Below are 22372 nucleotides of genomic sequence, written 5' to 3'. Positions count from 1 at the left end.
GTGGCTCCGTAGCTGAGTGTGCTAGTTACACGCGCATTTCTCGCGCTAAAGTTTTGAGTGGGTTCGAATCCGATGCAATGATATTTTTCTTTCATTTTGTGAAAGAATCATTCTTAACATCAACACAGTAGACACAGTTGAATCAATAAGTAAATAATGCCGATTTTTTTAAATGACTAAATATATTAAAATAGTGACTATATGCGTTATCACATTTATTTCTAAGCAGATTTTGTACCGAAAGAAAATAAGCGTTGGAAGTGGTATCTTCATGTCCTTCGACAAATTGCAGTCCAATCTTAGTTTAGAAAAATTCCTATTCATATGAACTAGAATTATTAGTAAATAACTGGTAAATTCATAGTTAAAATTTTTTATAGCCATAAGGTAAGAAAATAGCGAGCGATTATCATAGTTTTCAAGTTGCTATTACTTTATTACGAAAAAATGTGGGAATTTACGTGAGTGAAAGCACAAACGCTTTCCCAACAGTAAGTGTGCGAACACCATTAGCTATAAGGACCAGGTGGAAATTTTACCTTTCTACCCCGAAAAATACATCACAGTAAAATCAAGGATGAGCTTGAATGAAAAGTTTTAAGACATGGGTGACCATTATTTCGGTCATAAATGTATAATTATTAATAGTCGTCGGATAAAGTTGTGATAAGAATTCACTTACCAATTTATTTCTGCTTGCTTCCACTCCGTGAATAGATCTGTTTAGAAATGAATACGTTAGCATAGATAGAGTCATCATTTTGATAATTAAGTCGTTTAAAAAAATTAGATGTTAAATTTTACTTGAGTTATCAACAGAGAGTATGTTGATGTTCAGAATTCATCTTTAAAAAATGAATAAATTACGATTATTTCTGACTCATAGAACCCCAGCGCATCTACCGCGCACAGATTATACCTAATCTTCTTTGGAGCCACGTATAAGTAAGATATACATAGAGTCCAAATATGAATCTAAAGAGAGGAAAAACCTCGCCACGGAGCCAGAAAAAAAATACTCCGACGGGTTGTGGACGTGAGCCCCCTTAATTCGCCCACCACACCAACCTTATCCCCGTTTAGAAACACTAGCTTAAAAACGTCATGCCATTTTTGCCATAACAATGCCATGTTTTAAGGGAAGTGCGCATTGGAGATATTTGACAAGTTATTTTCTGTTATTAAAATTGCATTCCACAAGCATCGGCCACAACCATTGGTTTCAGCTGATGTTTATGTTACTGATTAGTTATAGAAGGGACGAAACGGACCGAATTCGTTTCCGCTTTCTCCCTCTCTCTCCAACTCTCTCGTTTTCACTTCCTCGTTCCGATCCAATCAAGGTGCGGCCACACCTCGACCTGACCTTTGAGCACGTGCTGTCGCACATCGATACGGTGTTCGTCCTGAGGACCCGCGAGGGCGCGATCGGCCGGAGGCGGAGGGCGGCGAATGGGGGAGGCGAGGGGAGGACGGATGCGAGCGAGGAGGGCCAGGGGCCGAACGGGGAAGTGGTGGGATGCGAGGCACAGCAGCCCCCTTCCATCAGACTCAAGGTAAGCGCACGTTCATCGCGGCAATAAGGGTGGTGCGACAACAATGCAACCGCATTTCGATAAGTGCTATAATTAATAATACGAAACATTCATAAACTAAGGGCCATTTGGTTACAGGAAAAAATATACTCATTCGAAATCACATTTTATTGGCACTTTTAGTTAGCTAGAAACCTACTGCACTTCTCTGCATAACCGACGTTCACTTCTAAGCATTTTTCGTGCAACTGCACCAGCTTCTTTAACCACTCTGCATAGAATTTCGCCGCCTGAGAGTTGATCCAATTGGACTAGGCCACAGGCTCACACTGCTGTCAAAACCAATTCCAGATTTTCGTTGGCAACTGACCACCCACCGTACAGTCCTCACCTTGCACCAAGCGACTACTTCCTCTTCGACTTCCACCTAGAGACTACTTCCTCCTTTTGCGCTTGAAATATGGCTTGGTGGACAACATTTCGAAACCGAAGAGGAACTCAACGGCTTTGTCAAATGGTTCCACTCTCAGGTGGCTAACTTCTATTCAGAAAGGCAACCGATTTAGACCAGTTATTAGAGTCCATTGCTACCACGCGGGTGGCTCACGTTCAATGCTTCCTTCAGGCATATGTTTTCGTATTTGTTTTGCAGAAACGTACGCTAAACTCCCAATTTTATAATTTTTAATCAATCAATGTTTTTCTGGGCGGAAAATCTTTCATGTGTGCACACTACGTCAGTTTTATTATCCTTTTGATTTTAGTAGTTTTTACCAAACTGCCTTGTCCAGTTCGGTAAAAATTACCAAACTAGATTGATAGAGTTTTTCAAACTGGTTTGGAAATTGTTACCGTATATTTAAATGATCCATATGAAGTGAAAAGTTTGATAGATTTCAACAGCATTTAATAGTTCTGACTAAACTTTTTTCACAGTAACAAAAAAACCAATGGCAATTGCTATTTAATAGGAGTGATAATTTTGAAGGGCCTACAGAAATATTATTACGTATTTACCATGAATTAACGTTGGCGAAAAATAACTTTTACAGCAATGATTATTTTTCTTTCCCCAGGGTCAAATGTTGTTCATTCCAGAGAGCGACCTCATTGCATTCCTTTGCTACCCAAGTGTAATGAACCTGGACGACCTTGTCAGGTAAGACAAACGGTAAAGGAATAGTTATTCCCTCCGCTAATTGCTATCGGTATATCAAAGACTCTCGGGCCACATATTTGAATTCATGGTATTGAGAAAAAAATGAATGTTTAGACTGGTACTTCATGGCCGTTGGAAATGGCAAACATAACATGAACGCATCATTAAAAATTAAACTTTATGTGAAAATTAATTAAAAATGCTTCAATTTCAGTTGATCTCAATTCAACTTCCTTTTTCCCTTAATGATCTTCCGTAATTTGAACCAATGTAAAGTATAAATCACGGTAATATCCAAAAATTCAGGAATACTGAATTTTTGTATAAACTACAGCATCAACTTATTATTCTTCCTTGACCTTCTCCTTGAATTTTCTACTGTGATAACTATTTAGTTTCCGTAATTGATACATGATAAACATTAAAATAACACAAAATGATACCACTATGTCTATCTTCCCATTTAATAATGATTTTCAAATGACCATAACCACTGAGAGAGCTCTATAAATTAAGCTAGTAAGCTACCCTTGTAAATAGGCGATATGTTGATTCAAATTTGCCGATCACAACTTGAGGACAAAAGAGGAAACAAACAATACCACAAACTCCATTAAAATTTACAGGAGAGGGCTCTACATCAGCGACGTTCCACTCCACGATGCCACAAGAGACCTGGTGCTTCTCTCCGAGCAGTTTGAAGCGGAATATAAGCTGACAACGGATCTCGAAGTACTAACAGACAAACTGCAGCAGACCTACAGGGAATTGGAGCGAGAAAAGATGAAGACGGACAAGTGAGTCATAAGATCTGTTAATATTATTCGATCGCCTTATTGAAATATGGCTTATGCACATACAGAATACAGATAATGATTATGTCAATTGATAAAACTTTGGGGTAAACCAGCGCAGTGGCGTAGCGAGGGGGGTTTATGGGGGGACAACCCCCCCTAGAGTGCAGGGAAATTATTTTATTAAAATAATTTAATGTGATAAATTTTGCAACTAATATTAAGGGGACAGATGACTCACTAACAAAACATCTAAGTATTTACACAGCCGTAAAACTCTCCATTTTGAACCATTTATCTCAGAAGTTTTGACGACTTTAAGAGACAAGACGCGGATTAACCCAAAAGTTTTATCAATTTACATCATATGGACCGCGAAAGTTTTCACAATTTCATCATTATTATCATGGTACAATAGTCGTATGGAGACGATGCTTTCATGTAAGGTTATTGATGTCGACTTAGATGAAATTTTACAAATAAACCACGATGAATTTCTACAAGTAGCCTTCAGAGAAAAATAAGCTTTTCAAAATGAAGAATCTCCATCACTACCCATTTCATAATGTGTTTTACTCTCGCCTTTTCGTAACAAAATTTACTTTTAGTCGGAAATATATGTTCTTAAAACAATCATGTTTATTTGTTACGTAAGATAGAGGAAAGAGCGACACTAGTCCTAAAGACTTTGATTTCAGGTCTTAGGCATTTAAACTTACGACCTTGGGAGACGCTGGTTCACGTGCATATTCGGTTGAGGTAGAGTGGGATTTTCCGAAGACATATTCCCTTTCATACTATATAATGTTATGTGTAATTTTATGAAAGCCTATGCTTTAACGAAACAATAACATATTTTAATGGTGGTATTTTAAGCTGTGAAACAAAAAAATAAATTAGTTTCTGCACCGTATTGAAAACAAACGCTCGATAAACGATTATGGACGAAGTTAACGAAACGAGAATTTTTTTGCCAAAGAGTACATAGCTCACATCCAAAATATTCCACAACTATTACTAAACGCGACCTTATGAGCGACGCACGTCACGACGCGACGTGCCTAAATATCGTCACAGTCGCAAGTACTAACTTTTCTGGGCTGAAATGGGTTAAAGACGCCGAACGAGTATTCACTTTAACGTTAAAGGATGTGATAAAATTATCAGATGTAGAAAAAGTTTACCAATTCTATTTTCAAGTAAAAATTGAGTAGGTGAGTGATGTTCTAATATGACTACACTAAATTGTATTTTTATCTTTAATTCCCTAGTCTGCTCTACTCTGTCCTGCCTGTTTCCGTGGCCACTGAGCTTAGACACGGACGACCAGTTCCTGCGAGACGTTATGACTGCGTAACACTCCTGTTCTCTGGTATTGTCGGCTTCGGAAAGCTCTGCGCAGAGTCGGATGCGAGTCACGGAAGTGGTGCCATGAAGATAGTGCGGATGTTGAACGAACTATACACTACATTCGATGTACTCACGGACCCGAAGAAGAATCCAAATGTGTACAAGGTATGCTGTCCACTATATTACAATAATAATTAAAATTCGCAGGAGCATGGAAAATGATCGTGGTAGTAGAAAGAATTTGACTCAATCCCATTAAATTGAAATAGTCAAGATGCATAAGAAGCGAATGAAAGAAAAAGGAATAATGGATCAAAAACTTTACTGCATTAATGTGTTTCAATAGTGTAAAGTGCTGATTAAAATAAGGAACAACTATTTTCAATATCTTGAACTATTGGGTGTCCCATTGCCCCATCGCAATTACTATACATCCAAATCAGTCAACTTCAAACTTGTGATTTAATGCAATATTAAGTATCAACGATTGCTTCTTGTAAAGCATTAACCCTTAATTTCAAAGCTATAAAGGAAACACTTCTCAGCTTACTTTCATTACATTTAATTAGCTTGAGCGCAGAAACAATTATAATATTAACTGGAAATGTCTGCACTGTAAAAATATGAGAATCTAAAAGTAATTAAGAGGTCACAATCTTTATACATTCATGCTTCGAAGGAGCTCAGCAGTGGATAAAACAATAAATGCACGACAAAAAAATCAAAAAATTATTTAAATAAGCGATTTTTACATTGTATAGGGTTTGAAAATTAATTAAAATCACTGAAAGCTAAAAACTAATCTAAATTTACGTATTTGCGGTGACAATGTCATTTCCACGGCCCACAAATGAAGCCAATACTTCACCACAAAATCACGTTTCACTCAAGTATGAAGACGGAATTTTTCAGATTCGGAAAATTCCTTTCAGAATGAGATTCCACGAGTTAAAATGTAGTCGGGTATACGTTTTCAATATAATTCCAATAAATAGCATTCCTTTCTTCAATAGGTGGAAACAGTCGGAGACAAATACATGGCCGTTAGCGGTTTACCCGAACCCTGTCGCTCTCACGTAAGGTGTATAGCACGTCTAGCTCTGGATATGATGGATCTGGGACAAGATATAAAGGTGGATGGAAAACCGGTGGTAAGATTCATTTTAATGAAAAAACTCATAAATAGGTGTATTAAAAACAATACATACTAATACATTCAACTGTATAAGGCGTGATGACGTAAAAGTATCATATTCATCGCGCGCCAAAAAGATTCTCGACTTCCTCACCGGTTCTCATAAACGACGGAAGACAAAGCCAATAATCCAGTGGAAAACCCGACGATCCTCTTAGCAGCTGATATACTGGGATAATCTTTGATCTCACATTATATTCATTAAGTAATTTTTCACATTTCCAGATTTCTATTTTTTTTTACTTCTGGTCTGCTCAGCTACCTTGATCTCGCCCTCTTTTGTTCAATGATTTATTTTCTACATTGATTCGTTTATTTTTAGATTTTTTCGCAAATTTTGTTGTATTTTCTATCTTCCCTTCAAAAATTCTTCATTTATCTAGGTTATTCCTTTGTTTTTTTACATTTTTCTTGTAACTTTTGTAAAATTTTCTGTTTTCTTTTTGATCCAACAAATTTTCCAAATAATCCTCTGATATTAAGGCGAAAATGTACGTACCGAAATAAGAATGTACTTGAATTGAAAGGTGCTCACTTGATTTGAAAAACGAGGTCCTCTTAAATAGCTGCCCAAAATATTTTCTTACTTTTAGAGAGGAGCCACTTGGAATTATAACCCCAAGAAAATATTCCGTAGTTGATAATTTTCCTTTAAGAATGTCCTGTATTCTGAATTTAAGAGTACCCTTTTGAAGGGAGGAGTATAATTTAGTCTAACATTTTTAATATTTTTTAACCGTTTTAAGAATAATATACTCTTGAATCGTTAAAAAAAATATATCAGCAAACAAAATATTGCGAAGGCTAATCCTAAAACATGTTCCAAACATTTCACTGGCTCCGGTATGCCAAATGTAACAAAATTCCACTGGATATTTTAATCATCTCAAGAGTAGACCTGATTTACCTGATTATTATAAGAAAAACATTCCACGTAACAAAAAAATTAGCTCTCATGAACTGAGTGTTATGCTAAGGAGCAAAATCTACATTAAGTATAGTAAAGTAACTAGAGTAATTCTATCTACTCCTGAAATACCTTCCTGAGATATTGCATAAAGAAATTTATAATCGTATTTGTTTCCCACAGAAAGTAACGATTGGAATTCACTGCGGAGAAGTCGTCACGGGAGTGATTGGACACAGAATGCCACGTTATTGCCTTTTCGGAAACACTGTCAACCTGACTAGCAGAGCAGAGACAACAGGAGTCCCAGGAAGGATAAACGTGACCCAGGATGCATACAGGTACGAACATCGGCATACAAGTTATCCCGTTAAGTCTTTGACCCTTTAAATACCGAACTAAATTACTAACTGAATTTAATTATTTTTACGTATACAATTTATTTTACAACTTAATAAGATATATTATGTGAGAAAACCCGGAGAAAAAATTTTGAATGTTTTTTCAAGCATGTTCCCAGATGGGAACACGACAAATAATTTTACTATTGCTTGAATAATAAACACACTTGATACGAAAAGGCTATCTTCAACAATGTACTATATTGATCAATAAATGAGCAATTGTTGCTGGAGAGCGAGTGTGGGGAAAAATATCGAATAAACTGCATACTGAATACAGAGGTGATGAAAATAACCAATTTTGAAAAGGCATACTTAACGACCAATGTATTCACAAATCATGCGAGTAACTTTAAAAAATGCTACCATTCTTTATTTACATAACAAAAGCTATGAAAGTAATTACATATACTAAATATAATTTTCATGAATATTATAAATCTGTTCCCATATGGGAACATTTGACTGTATACGGTTAACAAACGAACTAAGTGATAATGAATACTCTTTTGAGCAGAAAAACCAACAATATTATTATCATTGTTTTAATTTGCTTTCCTCAAATAAGCAATCATTTGCTGTCCTCAAATAATATATTGTTTTCTTGATAGGTATCTCGTTAGATGCACAAAACTAACGAAAGTAGGTACATAAATCATTTCACTCCATTTAATCATTCCTTTTGGTCTTGAATCTATTCAACTACAATTATTATTTTCCTACGTAAAAAATACTGTAATACAAAAGAATTGATCTGCACCTTTTATTACTACACGATAAATCGCAGTTCCTAAAATAAACGAAACCATCGAATTTCTTGAATTTCATGCTTCACAACACATTTATTCATACGTTTTCCCATTCCTTTATGGTCTTGAACGAAAAGCAATTCAAAAAACAATCTAAAAACGAGGCACTTTATAGGATAAATATTCTGAAAGGCATAAAAAAATATACTTAATGCTTCACAACACCTTTATTCATACGTTCAGGACTAGAATTTCTCACAATATTTCAGGTATTCATTCATCACAGTCATGGTCTATCCGATGCAGAGTCGATTTCGAGAAGTATTCATACACTCATCTTAAGTGAAACAAAATAAAACTTACGATCTGAGCACGAGATAATTTTTTACAGTAAAGATTAACACGTTAAAATTTTCATCCTCGAAAAATATTTGGTTCCGTAATATCCTACTTGAACCGAAAATCCACAAGTAAAAAATTGGACGGATATGTAAAGTTCACAAACCCCAAACAAGTCACTATTGTCATACACGAACGGAGTATTGCATATCGAGATGGGCAAAAGGCACGAATCTCAGTCGTCCAGCAAGTCCACGTAATTCATCAACCTGTTCGGCAACGGTAGCTTTCGTATCCCGTAAGGAAGTTCCCAATTATTCCACAAAGCATTTCGGATCGTACAACGACACAAGTGCCTCAGCTCCGGGGGCCTGTTCCATCGGCTTGGCAAGATGACACCGTCCCGGAAGAGCCTCGGGTGCACCGGGGTACCGTACGCCCTCTTCCACCTGGGCGGGAAAGGGTCTTGTCCTTCCCACTCGACCTCTTCGGCAGGGACCGCGACCCTAGGGCTGGCCCTCATCAGCACCCGCAGGCAACTGGCCGATTCCTTCGGTAACGTCCGGACTCCGGCGGAAGCGGCCGCGCTAAGCTTCCGGACGTGGCTCTCGAGGGGCGAGTGTGCCCTCCTGTCTTCACCGTCAACGATCAAGCCCCTTCCGCCTTCGCTTTCAGCCCCGAAGCGGAGTAGCAACAGTAAAACTTTGGGGCGCTCCATCAGCGACGCGACGTACAACGGCGGGGAACCCTCGTAAGCCTGCATCGGCACGTCCACCAACCTCGTCAAATATTTAGGTTTATTCGAAGACTGGGCGGCCGCGTCTTCCTTCCCCCATCGTCTCCTTTCAGAGGCGCCGGCGCATCGCCTGTTCTCGACCCTGCCAGAGGGTCCGGGGACTTCGTACGAGAGCTTCATCTTGGCGGCGTGGGACAAGAAGTACGCCAGGGCCCGCAGGCTCTCGTCTCCGTCCGCAAAGTCCGTCTTCCACCCGCAGATCAAGTGCGTGACCTTGGTGCCAAATATCGATCCGATGAACAACCTCTCGAAGGTCTTCTCGCAGCTGAATATGCTATCGAGTAGGCCCGCCACGATGGTGCAGTCTTCCAGGCAGCGGTCGAAGCATATCTTGGCGGCCACGTAGAGGACGTCGTGGAATTTGCCCATACGGCAAACGGAGCCGTTGTCCTTACGGTGGACGTCGTGGTAGCGCAAAGCCGCCAACACGGCGAGTCTACAGCCCTCCTTCTCGTCTTCACAGCTCATTATCAGGGTTCCGAGATAGTCGACCATCTCGCGGCGCTTGTGCCTGACGGAGAGACAGCTCCTGTCCATCGCGGAGAGTACATCGTCGAAAAAACAATCGAGAACGACCTCCATCGCGGAGGTTCGGCGGAGGAATAATATTGAACGAGAGACGAGGGTGAACTGGAGGGCCGGTGTTCGAGCGGCAATGTGTGGGAAGCCCACAAGTTCAGAAGGACGCGGGGGGCTTCAACGGTGGATGGGGGGAGAGACTAGAGAGACAGTAAGACGAGTGGAAACGTAATATCATCGCTACCACCGACTTTACTAAGCTTGCACCACCAGCCTACACCTGAGGGGAGCTAAGTTTTTCCCCCAGCGCACTGCAATGTCCTACATTGATCCCATTCCGGCGTTGCCTACAGTCGGCTCCTGGGTGATAATGTCAAGAATGACGACGAACCGAACGTTGACATGGCAACAAGACAATTAACCAAACAATGAGCCCGAAGCCTTGGAGGGGAGGTACACCGACAATTGATGCAGCACCGTGGGTAGTGTTCACGAACATTTTATTCCAAACAGAAATATATATTATTTGAGCCAGTAAGAGAAAAACAAAGAAAATAATTGCTTCTTTTAATTTTTGGCATGATTATTTTATTTACTTGCATTATTTTTATTCCTATCATTTTTTTTAATTTTACCACATTTTTACCAACGATATTTTTGTATAATTTACTCTCTGCTATATTTATTTCATAAAACTTTTTGAAATGGGGCACGCTCATTCAAAGTGATACAATACAGTTAGATACCAATACCGGAGAGTAAAACAATAATGCAAATAACCGTCCGTGTGTTCACTTGAGAAATAAAATGCTTCAAAAATATTTTTACAAGTTCTTCTTCTAAGTTTAAAATACTGTTTGGCAATGATAAAGTCTAGATCCACAATATTTTTCCGACACACTACAAAATTTACCAAATTTCTCAAAATCCCAAATAAGGTTTACCGAATTTCTCAAATTTCATGGTTCTTACCACCTTTATTTACACGACGATTAGGACAAGAATTTCTCACAATACTTATATTAACCGTTTATAGTCCACTGTTCACGTTTGGGAACAGATTTATAAAAATTAAAGAAAATCATATTCGTATCTGTGATTACTTTTATAACATTTATACATAAATAAAGTATGGAAGTATTTTTTTAAGTGAATCGCATGAATTGTGTGTACATTGGTCGTGAATTAGGTTTACATTTTCAGAATTGGTTATTTTCATCGCCTCTGTAGTGAGTATGCGGTTTATTCGATATTTTTCTCTACACTCGCTCTCCAGTTACAAATGCACATTTATTCAAAATATTAATATACATTACATTGTTAAATTAAGCTTAATGGTCAAGTGTACATTTATTTTTCAATTAATAATAAAATCTTGTGGCGTGTTCCCATTTGGTAATATGCTTGAAAACGCATTTTTAAAAAATTTCGGCTTTTTTCTTTCATAATATCTCTTAATTAGCTGTAAAATAAATAGAGCATGCAAAAAAATAATAAAATTCTGTTGGTGATTTAGTTTGACCTTTGAAAAATTAATCACAGTCATTGTCCGATAATTTTTCCCTAGTACTTACAGTCGATTTAGAAAAGTACTCATGACACTTATGTTAAATCGAGATTAAAATTAAAACTTTCAATTTGAGAACGAGATAACTTGCGCGGTAAAGATAAACTCATTAGTATTTTCACTCTCAAAAAATATTTGTGTTTTTTTACGGATACTTAGCAAAAATTCGGCTAATGCAAAAGTTGGTGAACAAAGTATTTCTTCTTCCCTGCAACTCCCCAAAATATTCTATCGCGTGCCATGCAAGGTGAGAGTGGGAGGGACTGGGGGGGGCGGATATGAGGATTACCCTTGCCCGAAGGAGAAGGGTGGGAGCTCAAAAGAGTGGGGGAGCAAGGGAGAATGTATGAGAGGATAAATCATGGCGGGGACGGGAAGCCGCACAAATGTAACGCGCCAAGAGTCGCAAGAGAAGAAGAAGACATAAAAAAATGGGCGTGAGGTGAGGATCAGAGGTGGCATGCGAGAAAACGTGCCGGATAAAAATAACTTCTATCACCAAGCATGATGATAAAAATATGGATGTGGAAGGATGATTAAAGCTATATGCTATATCTGGAGAAGGGTCAGCTGATATGAAAATTACGTTTTTAAATTATATGCGTAAGCACTCTTTGCACGTAGTCAAGCGTGCGGGTGCAAATTTATTTACACCAATGTTGAACTTCGCCAAGAAAAAATATTTGGCCAAGCCGGGATTCGAGCCCGGATCTCCAAACTTCCGTTAAGGTGTCCTGGTCAATTATGCCACCAAGCCATCATGGTGTATGCTACCAACCATGAGTTCTGTTGGTACACAAAATAATTTTAAACGATCAGATGACTGACTTCCATTTCGTAGCAGTGAAAAAAAGGCCGTTGAAAGTAGAAGAAGTGTAAAGAGGATTAAATCTCAATCAAAATGTTTTGAATATATAAAAACTCTTGTATATCACCTTCAAATGAACACTCCCTTTCCAAAGAAAAGTGTTTCTGACAATTACCAAATTCATAAAATGTCCCCAAGTACATAAAAATATGCATTGTAAATGCACCAACGCACATAAAAATTCCATCTATTGCCATAAACACACCACGCTGCTATTTTCTGATCCGTGAAAAGTATAAATTTCGCCCACCCTTTGCAATAGCACTCCTCTTTGTTAGCTACACTAGATCCTTAGGGTGCCACCAGAACATCAAGACTCGCTTAGATTAAAATCTTCGTGAAAGATATAACTTTTTATGCGAAGATTAAATAAGCAGTAAAATGGTTAGGATCGAGGAAACTCATCAACTTTACAACCGCTTAATGAAGCAGCTCGTGACACTTTGGTGTGAAAACTGCATCGTCTTAATTGGAGGTCATATCTCCAGAGAACCCTTCAAGAAGATCGGCTATCAGTCGCGCCACCGTCACGGTTTTAATTGAAACTGAGAGGCTTTATCGAGCACTCAGATATTCATAATCCCATTAACTCTTACAAGGCAGAAAGGTATAGCAATATCACTGTGTTGCCATTGAACTTTACCGAAAAAATTGCAAAACGAAGTAGCCTTTCTCAACATTGCTTGTATAAATATAAAACCTGGCTGCCATCACAATCGCATTGAACATTCTTCCTCCCAAGACCAACCAATAAAAACTATTTCTTCATAATTAATGTCAAAAATATTATTTTCGCAAAATTTAAAGAAAATAATTAATAATGTCAATGCTTTATTTTGGAATTTAAGGTCTTCCCCGAGAGGAAAACTATTTATTCAATTCTCAGGTAAACACCCATCCATAAATTGAGTGAAGAAATTTTCGTGCTTCAATATGGTGAATTCGGTATTTTTTCACAAACATGGCATCTCATAGGTATTTTAGGCACTTAAAAATAATATTTTTTTAAACAAAAAAAATCATAAAATCCAGTCGGGAAATAATCACCGACGCAACGTCGGAATGTTTATTTTTATTAAAAATCGGACAAAATAAAAATAAAAAATTTAAACGATTAGGACGATGAAGAATTAACTTTATATAATATTAATTTCTAATTTTAACCTTACGTTTTAGTCAATTTCCTTCTCCTGAGAGCCATTAATTTTTCGCGAAGATTAAATAAGCAGTAAAACGGCTTGGCTCGAGAAAAATCAACAACATTATAACCGTTTAATGAAGCAGACTACGTTCAGCTAAGCCTTCATCAATCCCATCATATCCACGACGGATATGGATATTGGAAACAAGTAGGGATAACTACGAAAAAAGAGATTATAAAATGTCTAATATGACTACGATGTCTCAATACCTGGCAAAAACCTGTCATTTACTTTTTTCTCCACGCAAATGATATCTTTCAAAATTTATTTTAAATTTTATAGTACAATACACCCTCTTTAATTCAGTACTTCATTCTTCGGCCGTGTCAGTAATCCAGCGTTTCATACAGGCAATACCAAGCGTGTGGCTCGGTAATATCGAGTAGTCTACTTCGTAGGTGAACATATTTCAAATTAGGAAAAGGGGAAGTGGTCCTTACTGAGAGGGGAGATATACACGAAGAATTGTACCTCCCTTACAAAACAATACAGTACTGTAATGTACGTTTAATTTTTCTTAGCTAACTTACGTTAAATTCAAATGAATATTGTGTGTATGTGCTAATGTAATTTATAATAAAACAGACTATATACATGTAAGTATACCATGAAACATAGCTTTTCCCGTTTAATCGCGTCATTATTATTTATTTCCAGCAATCCGGGGTTTTCCGTAATCTGGCAATGCTACGGTCCGATATCTATCGGATAATCGAGAGTTCAATGTAATAATATTTTAAAATAAAGTACAATGATGAGATGGAATAGTGGGAATACCTTAAAGTATGACTGTTTGAACTCATTTTTTGAAAGGGAATTCACAAAAATATCATTTTCACAAAATAAAACTTCGGAATTAGAGAATTGTGCGTAATTCAATTCTATATTGAAATAAACACTTGCAATTTTCCACGGTCATAACCCTTTTAGAGCCGCCGCGCCGGGCCGATATATCGGTCCTCGCCGGTTGTGCGAAAACTGCCACAGGCCCGACTTATTTGACTTTATTTTATTCCGTGATTATGGCCTTTTTAACTGCTGCCATAATGCCCCATTATCTATCAATTGTTCTAAGCTATAAATCTATCTTTAGTATTGGGAAAAAATCTAGATGTATTAAATAAAATTAAGTAGCCGAAATGATTTAAAATCTTAAATCTTGAAAATCCCGGAAAATAGCCTTTGCAGTCTACGCACATCCCACCCGAAATGAGCAGCAAGTAAAAGGGATAAAAGGTATAACGACCTTGGTTTTTTTGCCTTTCGTTTTCTTTGATGAAGGAAACTAACCTATTAAGCTACATCATTTTCAAGGTGAACTTATTCTTCTTATTATATATCTGTTCAAAGTGAACATCTTCTTCTTCTCATGTACAAGTAAAGAAGACGTATACCACACATATAAGTGTTTATTTCAATGGGGAAAAATTCCACAGCATCGCGCTTGCATATTCAGATTTTATTTCTACGATGATTCATTTTAACGAACGTAATTACATAGTATTTTTTTACATATTCAACAGGTTGCTGGTGGAAGAGGACAACTCGGACCCACAATTCCAACTGGAAAAACGAGGTAGCGTCGTAATGAAAGGGAAAGCAGAACCAATGGAGATGTGGTTCCTCACGAGAAAAGAACAGTAAACAGTACCCGGCGGAGATAGCCGTCCCCATAAGAGGAGCGAAGATCACGGAAGAGGGAGTTGAATGAAAAGAACTTCTGAAAACAAGAAGAAATGTAACTACAGACAAACTAAAACATGAGTCAGATAAATTTGAACACATCGCAATGGAATGGTACGAACAGGCCAAAAATTACCGAACATAATTATAAAATCACTTAAAATGTACAACAATCATTCAAAGCAGATATCTAACTGTTTAAATCATAAAGACGAATAATATTGCCAAAAAAACTCAAATGGTCTTAAATTTAGAGCTATGAGATTAGTAAAAAAAACTTATCAATAAAAAATGTTTAAACAATTCGGTACCTAATAGCATAACACCAGGGTCTCAAAAATTTATCGCTCAAAAACATAGCGTCTCTTAATAAAATTACGAAATTCCAAAAACTCGTAAAATAATAAAATCATCGAATAACTGTGGATTTTCCTTAAACTGCTCTAAAAAATAAATGCTTTCATACCGGGCCTTTGAGTCGATCAGAAGAATAGCAAAGCCACAATTTGACACATCTGAACCATTATGGCTGGCGCAATCACTTCCAGTAATAACTGTTATAGGGTAATAAACGTGTGCTTTAAAATAATAACGAATGGAAGTATTTTCTAGTTATATGATATTTTTTCTGAGCAAGTAAACACGCGAACGGTGAACATGAATTTTTACATTCATAATGCAGTATTTGGTAAGTCTACACTGTTGTGATGGCTAAAAGATAATTTCGACACCTTTTTATGACATTTTCCCACCTTTACTGATAATTCAGGCATTCCGTAGACAACAGATATGGTTAAATATAAAATAAACCGGAGGCCCGCTATCAACAATCGAGAAAGATATAACCAAGGAACAGGGAATGACAGCACTTATTGAAATTCCAGGAAACGATCAGCAATCTACATACACCTACAAAGTAATGAATTGCATAGCCCGCTCCAATGTACAACTTAGTAATGAATAATGACTTTTTGAGTTCCTGCTGAGACTCGATCTGTGCATTGAGAAAGGTGAAATTTCATACGATTCCTCTTCAAGATGGAAATAATGACACTGGTAGGTACCGCTAAAATGTGTGGAGTAGATCCCTTTCAAGCTGGAAAGAGTGATGCTAGCACTGCAAAAATTTATGGCGCTGAGTTTATATATAAATGCCTCAATAATCCTTCTGTAATAATTTCAACCTTTGGTAGATGTTATTCGGTAATGAGCAATAACTTAGAGAGAGACCAAATCCTACAACGCTTCGGCAAATCACTCAAGACTCACGCGTGAAGCAAGCGCCATACCTTCGAAAGACATTCCACTAATAACTCATGATCTCATTTTGGCTAAAAGGGAAGTTCCCTGCCAACAACTCAACAAACTAATTTCAGGGTATATTGAATGTTTGATTCAAATTCACCGCCCTTATAAATGTGGTAAAAAAAACAATGTGAATGAATTCAAGATTATTTATGTAAGTGTTTAATGTTATGCATTAGTGTTTGAATAAAAATTGTTTGAAAGTAGCAATAATAATACTCAATTCATTTGTTATTGTCAAAAATGTTCAAACCTTCAAAATAGAAATGAAAGAGGTGTTACAGGTTCCATTTTAAAACTTTATTCACTGCACTGAGCGCCGCGATTCGATGCTTTCACATAATGTTCACGTTTTTCATTCGTGAAACCTGCAAAATCTTTTTCGTGTATGAACTGGAACGGTTCCACCGAATCTCATCTGGAACAACCAGTACCAAACAATAGTCACATTATATACATACTCTGTGATTACTTAAGAAAATACAAGGTATTCACTCGAGTTTCAGTACAAAATCCATGAATACGTATTCAGTTTAACGTCAAAATGTATTTTCAATTCCTCTTTATTTTCTTAACGATTCAGTTCTTTTTATTTTCCCCATACTTAGACCAACTCTCCCCTACTTTCCTCTCCCCATCAATCCCACTTTCCTTCCATCAAAAAGTACCTAACAACATTAAATATCAGTACTCATTAAACATCAACAGTATTTAAATATCAAACGTCACACCAGCCATGTATTATTTGCGAGACGTAACCCACCTTGGACTGTCGCCTTATGTGTAGTAGGGAGAGAAAAGGCAAAGCGGATTGCATTGTAGGATGCTGGAAAAAATGTTACTTTAATTCAAAAAACTGGAAATGTGACCTTGTAGAGACATTCTAGTATTTATCTGAATTTTTTTCTGGACAATGCATCGCCCGATCCTTAAAAAATACAACTTGAGGATACGGGTCATTCGAGGACAGCCCCCGATAACACGGCAAAGTTTGATTGTAATCTGAGACGCGGACTTCGGACATTCCCCATGCCAGTGGTAGTGCTCATGAGAAATAAAAATACCACGCTTAACATATATGCACGGGTCATGGAAAATACCGGAGCACATACCAAAATGGCATCGTGGGACAAGCCCGTCAACCAAACCCGGAGGTTGTAACCTGAATAAGCCATTTCTAAAATTAGCCTCGAGCCATTTAATAATAATGATTTATTTACTCCTACATTTCGATTTTACAACTGATCATAACAAAGAGAAGGAGCTATAGCTGGTTTCCAAAGTCATAAGACCAGAATTGAGCCACCATCGAACAACAAAAATGTATGCCAAAAAAATTGCATTAAATATCACAAAAGTGTTCTAAAGAAATAACGCCAAAATAAATGTTCAATCACTTCGTGAGGAAAAAGCCAGTCTTTGGGAAATCTAAACATTTTATTTAAGAATTTATTTTTTGAATTTAAGCGGGCAGAAAATCAAATATATTTTGCCCTATAACGAGAAAAAAACTATTGTATTATGTATACGTTGGTCTGTTTGTAACAACGAATTACTCACAACTTAAATTACGTTAACATATATCAGATACACTCGGCATATTGCCACTTCTGACATAAAAGAATTTTAAGACTTTGAATAAATACAAATGCATTAGTGGCAACAATTTTAGGGCCTTAAACAACGAAAATGAGTGCATACGAATTTTTGGACGGTGTTACCAGAATTATTTTTTTTTGCAAAACGAGTGCACACTTAAATATGTGCACTCGTTTTTCACAAAATTCTGTTACAATCATCCAGTGAAAATTAAAAATATCGAATTCCTTCGCATAGCTACTTATTTTCCAGCAATTATATAGCCACATATTACATTTATAAGGGTGGTCACAATTTTTCTTTGCTACGCAAACCAACTTGTGGCTCAATGTGTGATACAATTACGTTCCTCAAAACAGATTTGCTGGAAAAAATACGAAAAATGTATAAGAGTGAGGTTTTAATGTCCTGTTTCTTTCCTCCCATGCATAGACACTGGCATGTGATGTGCCACCCACCATTCATCCATATCCTCACAAAAACTTACTATTAATTGAGGTTTTTCTTTCTCTTGACCTCTTTGTTTCATGTTGATTTAGTGTCTTCGAGGGTCGGACATGAAGAATTTAAAATGCAAATTTTTGCCAAATTTGGTATATTTACATGCCTTCAATACGGCTATGAATGATTATGAATACATATTTTTGATGCAAAAAGATGCAATTTTCTCTACAATAATAAAATAAAAAATAATTAGTTAATAATTAATTAAAAATAAGAGGCTACGATATCGAAATCCCTATTTTGCAATGGATTTAATTTTCAATTTGTTTATTGTTGATAACTAAGCTAATACAATCCTTTGTTCTTACTATTTTTGTGAATAGGTAATTGACATGAAATTACGTTAAAAAACATCCTGCAGCATTACGTAAACTCTGCTACGGTTTTACGATCATTTTCAACATAGGTTTTCAGTCATTCGTCACGTAAAAATAGTTGGATGCTCACCACAACATTCACAGACCAGTGCTGATGAGTTAAATGCCGACCCATCTAACAACGCCTCAAAAAATTCATTTTAAAAAATGTAAAGTTTTCTTCTTTTCCTTAAATTCCTTCCCATTCCTCTTTTTCACGTACAGACTTGTATAAAAACTGCTCCTGCCGCGCCGCGGCGTCTCCGCTTCATTCACATCCGTCGGCTCGGTTTTGTGCGTTGAAGCATTCATCTGGGGGTCCCCATCCCTCGAGCCACCTGTTCCCTTCACCTCCCACCTTTCTACCTTTCTCCCGCCAAGGGAAATACGTGGAGCGGTGGTTGTCTCTCTTATCTATCTACCCCTCTCTTCTTCTTCTTCTTCTCCGTCCCACATTGCTGGTTTCCCTTCATCTCTCCTCTCATGAGAGCGGTTTCTCTCTTCCTTCTGCTACTTCCTCCCCCAACTGTTTGGTGTGGCACAGTCAATTTCAGCGCGCCAAACACCACGAAGCACACAAACATACCTTATACTTTGAGTGCCGGTCATTAACTTAAAATCCCTTCTGTAACATCCGACCATTTTTACCTAATTCGTGCATTTTTTAAGACATTAGCAGCAAAACTATATTTATTACGAAGAGCATTTTAATTAAAATGGACTTCATTTTATAAATGAGTCGACTAAAAAAATTTGCGGACTTTTATGTGTTTCATCTAACAATGAATACCTACTATTTTTGAATAATAAACAGTTTAAACAATTCATCTACAACCATCAAATGCATTATCTTTTTTTATGTTCAATTTGAACTGCTTGATTAAAGGAATTCATTAAAAAAATGTTTTCTACGTGTAATATTAAGTCCTTGGCAATCTCCAGAAAGATTTCCAGGACGTAACATTACGTCTATGGCACACAAAGAGTTAACGTCTTGGTAATGCTTATTCAACGCCCGTAACTGTTCCTTCCTGTAACGAATCCTTTCCTTTGTATTTTATTCAGTTCACGGATTAAGTCTATCTGCACGGGATCCCATATGCTCACGGCATATTCAAGGTGTGGTCGGACGAGAGCGAAACAGCACCTTTATTTTACTTTCTCGTCCGGAAATCTTCCCATAATACGCTTAACGATCACAGGCGTATTCAGTATCAAATTTGGCGAAAATTTTCTGAAAAGTAGGCGTTCAAAAGGTAGGAAGTTCCAGTCTGATTACCGTGGTACGGCATGGGGTGGTTTCAGCATCAACTTTGGAGCGGGGTCACGACCTGGATCCCAGGATAATGAAATACACCCCCGGGAGGGAGGGTCGTTTTTACAGTATGGAGTGCTAAGCTTGACGATGAATATAACAAGAGACTTCTCTCACGTCTGGGACTTTTAGCCATACATATACATTCCCTTTACATGCTGCGTATACATTCCCTTTACTCCTATGCAAGAATACAGAAACTATTAAACCAATAAAAACTTTATATTTTTGATAAAATTTGGAGGGGTTCATGACCCCTTTGTCCCCCCACCTAAATCCGCCCCTGTTGACGATGTTAGTTCCACACTGGTGGTGTCATGGCGCCGTAACGCGCCACAACGCCGTTCCGGCACTGGTTATCAAAAGACATAATAGTCAAATAACACTTCTATCAATTTTGGTTCCTCTAAATCTCTAATACATGCAAATATGCATTTGTAAACAAAATTGTTTGCAGTAAAATGTTAATTATAACTTACAATAAAAAAACAATATTTCACTAAGGGGGAAGAAAGGAATTGTACCACATAACAGAAAAAGTACGCGGTGGTGTTTAGGTTGAAGATGGTAGAAACCTGTGGTGTCATGGTGCCGGAACACCGTTCCGGCAGTGGTTAACATTAGGCATGATAGTCAAATAACACTGTTATCAATATTGTTGCCTCTAGATTTCTAATATAAAGATTCGTAACCAAAACATTTTATGATAAAGTTTAAATAATAACTTGTTATAAAAAACACAGAGTAATATTTCGATTGAAAGAAAAAATTAAGGAAACTTCGTTCCGGCATCCCAAATTTTTGCCATGACCTAACCGTTCCACTCCAACCCAGTAACAAATATTTTAAACGATTGGATCAGCCAAAAAAAAACTGTGCATAAAATCCAAACATAAACAAAAAATACGGTTCACGTAAAATCCAAATTTGATGTACTTCCCATTATACCACTGGATCCTCTTTGTTCCTACCGAAAGCATTCTCTTCGAAAGCATCTCGTTATGGCGACGCCCCTACACTTACGCCATCTGTTCTCTTCATGTCCTATCTTTTGCCTCCCTCACGCCAAGGGAAATGAGTGGAGCGATGGTGGCTCTCTCTAATCTATCCACCTCTCCCCGTCCCACATCGTAGGTTCCTCCCAAGGGGACTCCATTATAGGAGGCCCACCAGCAGTGGATACGGAAAAAACTCAATGGGAGGGCGAAAAATATATCTTGAGCTACCTGTACTTTTATCGTAATGAAAAATAAGTCGCATGCAAAGTTTAACAAAGTTTAATTTAAAATGATTATTATTACCGGCATATACAAGACAATTCCATCTAATGATGTAAAAGAGTTACAAGTTTTGGTTCTGCAACATTAGGCAATGCGGGCGGCCCCGCAAGGGGGGTGGAGCGCGCGCCCTCTATATGTATTCGCCACTGACAATGAGGACCAAAGCGGTTTAGCGTTATATATGTTGCCGTTTCGCGTGCATTTTAATTGGCGGCGCCACTAGGCAACGGAATCTCGCAAGGTCGGTAAAAGCCGACGGTTGACGACACTCAAACGTCTCCGCAGTGAAACAAACCTAAATAATAATATTCGTAAAAATGGGGATATTTCTGAACAGCGAAGGTATTACCCATTGCACGTATAGACCTAAATTGAAGAAATGAATACTGGCGCAAGCGAACTTACATACGATCCGATTACTCTACTAATTTACAATGAAACTGCACAATTTCCGTATTATTCCATATGAAACATGACCCGAAGTAATAAATAACATTGAAAAGTTTGGCACTATTGCATTACTTAACATTATTTCAAGGCAAAACGTGATGAATCCGTATCAAAATATGCTGGTGACAACAGCGCTGTTAACAACTTTTGAGAAGCCTATATTTATACTATGTGACGTTCCCTCATTGACATACACTATTACTACAATTATTAACACTTACGTTGAATATATAAATATTTACAAAGTACAATTACAGGCAAAAAAATACTTACAATATTGTCACTTGCTTACCTCACAATGTGCGATGTTATTGTATATTTCCATTTGTTTCTTCTGCAATCTATCGACCACAGAGCCCTTCTTTTACGATCAGAAGGATAACGAAATATTCTTACTCCGTTTTTCGTGGAATTGGAGTAATGCGGAACACTACGGCACAAAATTTTTTTAAATTAATTCACATGCCCTATGCAAACACCATGTAAACAACAGACAGGC

At 37.4% G+C, this 22372-nt stretch overlaps 2 protein-coding genes across 2 annotated transcripts in view; one reads left to right on the top strand and one right to left on the bottom strand.

Annotated features, from left to right (window-relative positions):
* LOC124162183 (guanylate cyclase soluble subunit beta-1) overlaps window positions 1-16575 on the top strand; it is a 102571-nt gene extending 85996 nt beyond the window's left edge. Inside the window, exons 8-14 of the mRNA XM_046538616.1 lie at window positions 1344-1556; window positions 2612-2694; window positions 3321-3491; window positions 4760-5003; window positions 5852-5989; window positions 7124-7281; window positions 14905-16575. Coding sequence (XP_046394572.1) covers window positions 1344-1556; window positions 2612-2694; window positions 3321-3491; window positions 4760-5003; window positions 5852-5989; window positions 7124-7281; window positions 14905-15025 — 1128 coding nt within the window. The 3' untranslated portion in view covers window positions 15026-16575. The remainder of the gene's footprint in view (window positions 1-1343; window positions 1557-2611; window positions 2695-3320; window positions 3492-4759; window positions 5004-5851; window positions 5990-7123; window positions 7282-14904) is intronic.
* LOC124162184 lies at window positions 8299-10194 on the bottom strand. Its single transcript, XM_046538617.1, has one exon. It carries the CDS (start codon window positions 9805-9807, stop codon window positions 8665-8667), a length of 1143 nt encoding a protein of 380 aa, XP_046394573.1. The 5' UTR covers window positions 9808-10194; the 3' UTR covers window positions 8299-8664.
* Window positions 16576-22372: the final 5797 nt, after the last annotated feature.

This window comes from Ischnura elegans, chromosome 7 (genome assembly GCF_921293095.1).
Source record: "Ischnura elegans chromosome 7, ioIscEleg1.1, whole genome shotgun sequence".
NCBI classification, from domain to species: Eukaryota; Metazoa; Arthropoda; class Insecta; order Odonata; family Coenagrionidae; genus Ischnura; species Ischnura elegans.
Note: the sequence above shows the minus strand (reverse complement) of the source record. Positions and strands in the feature narration are given on the sequence as shown.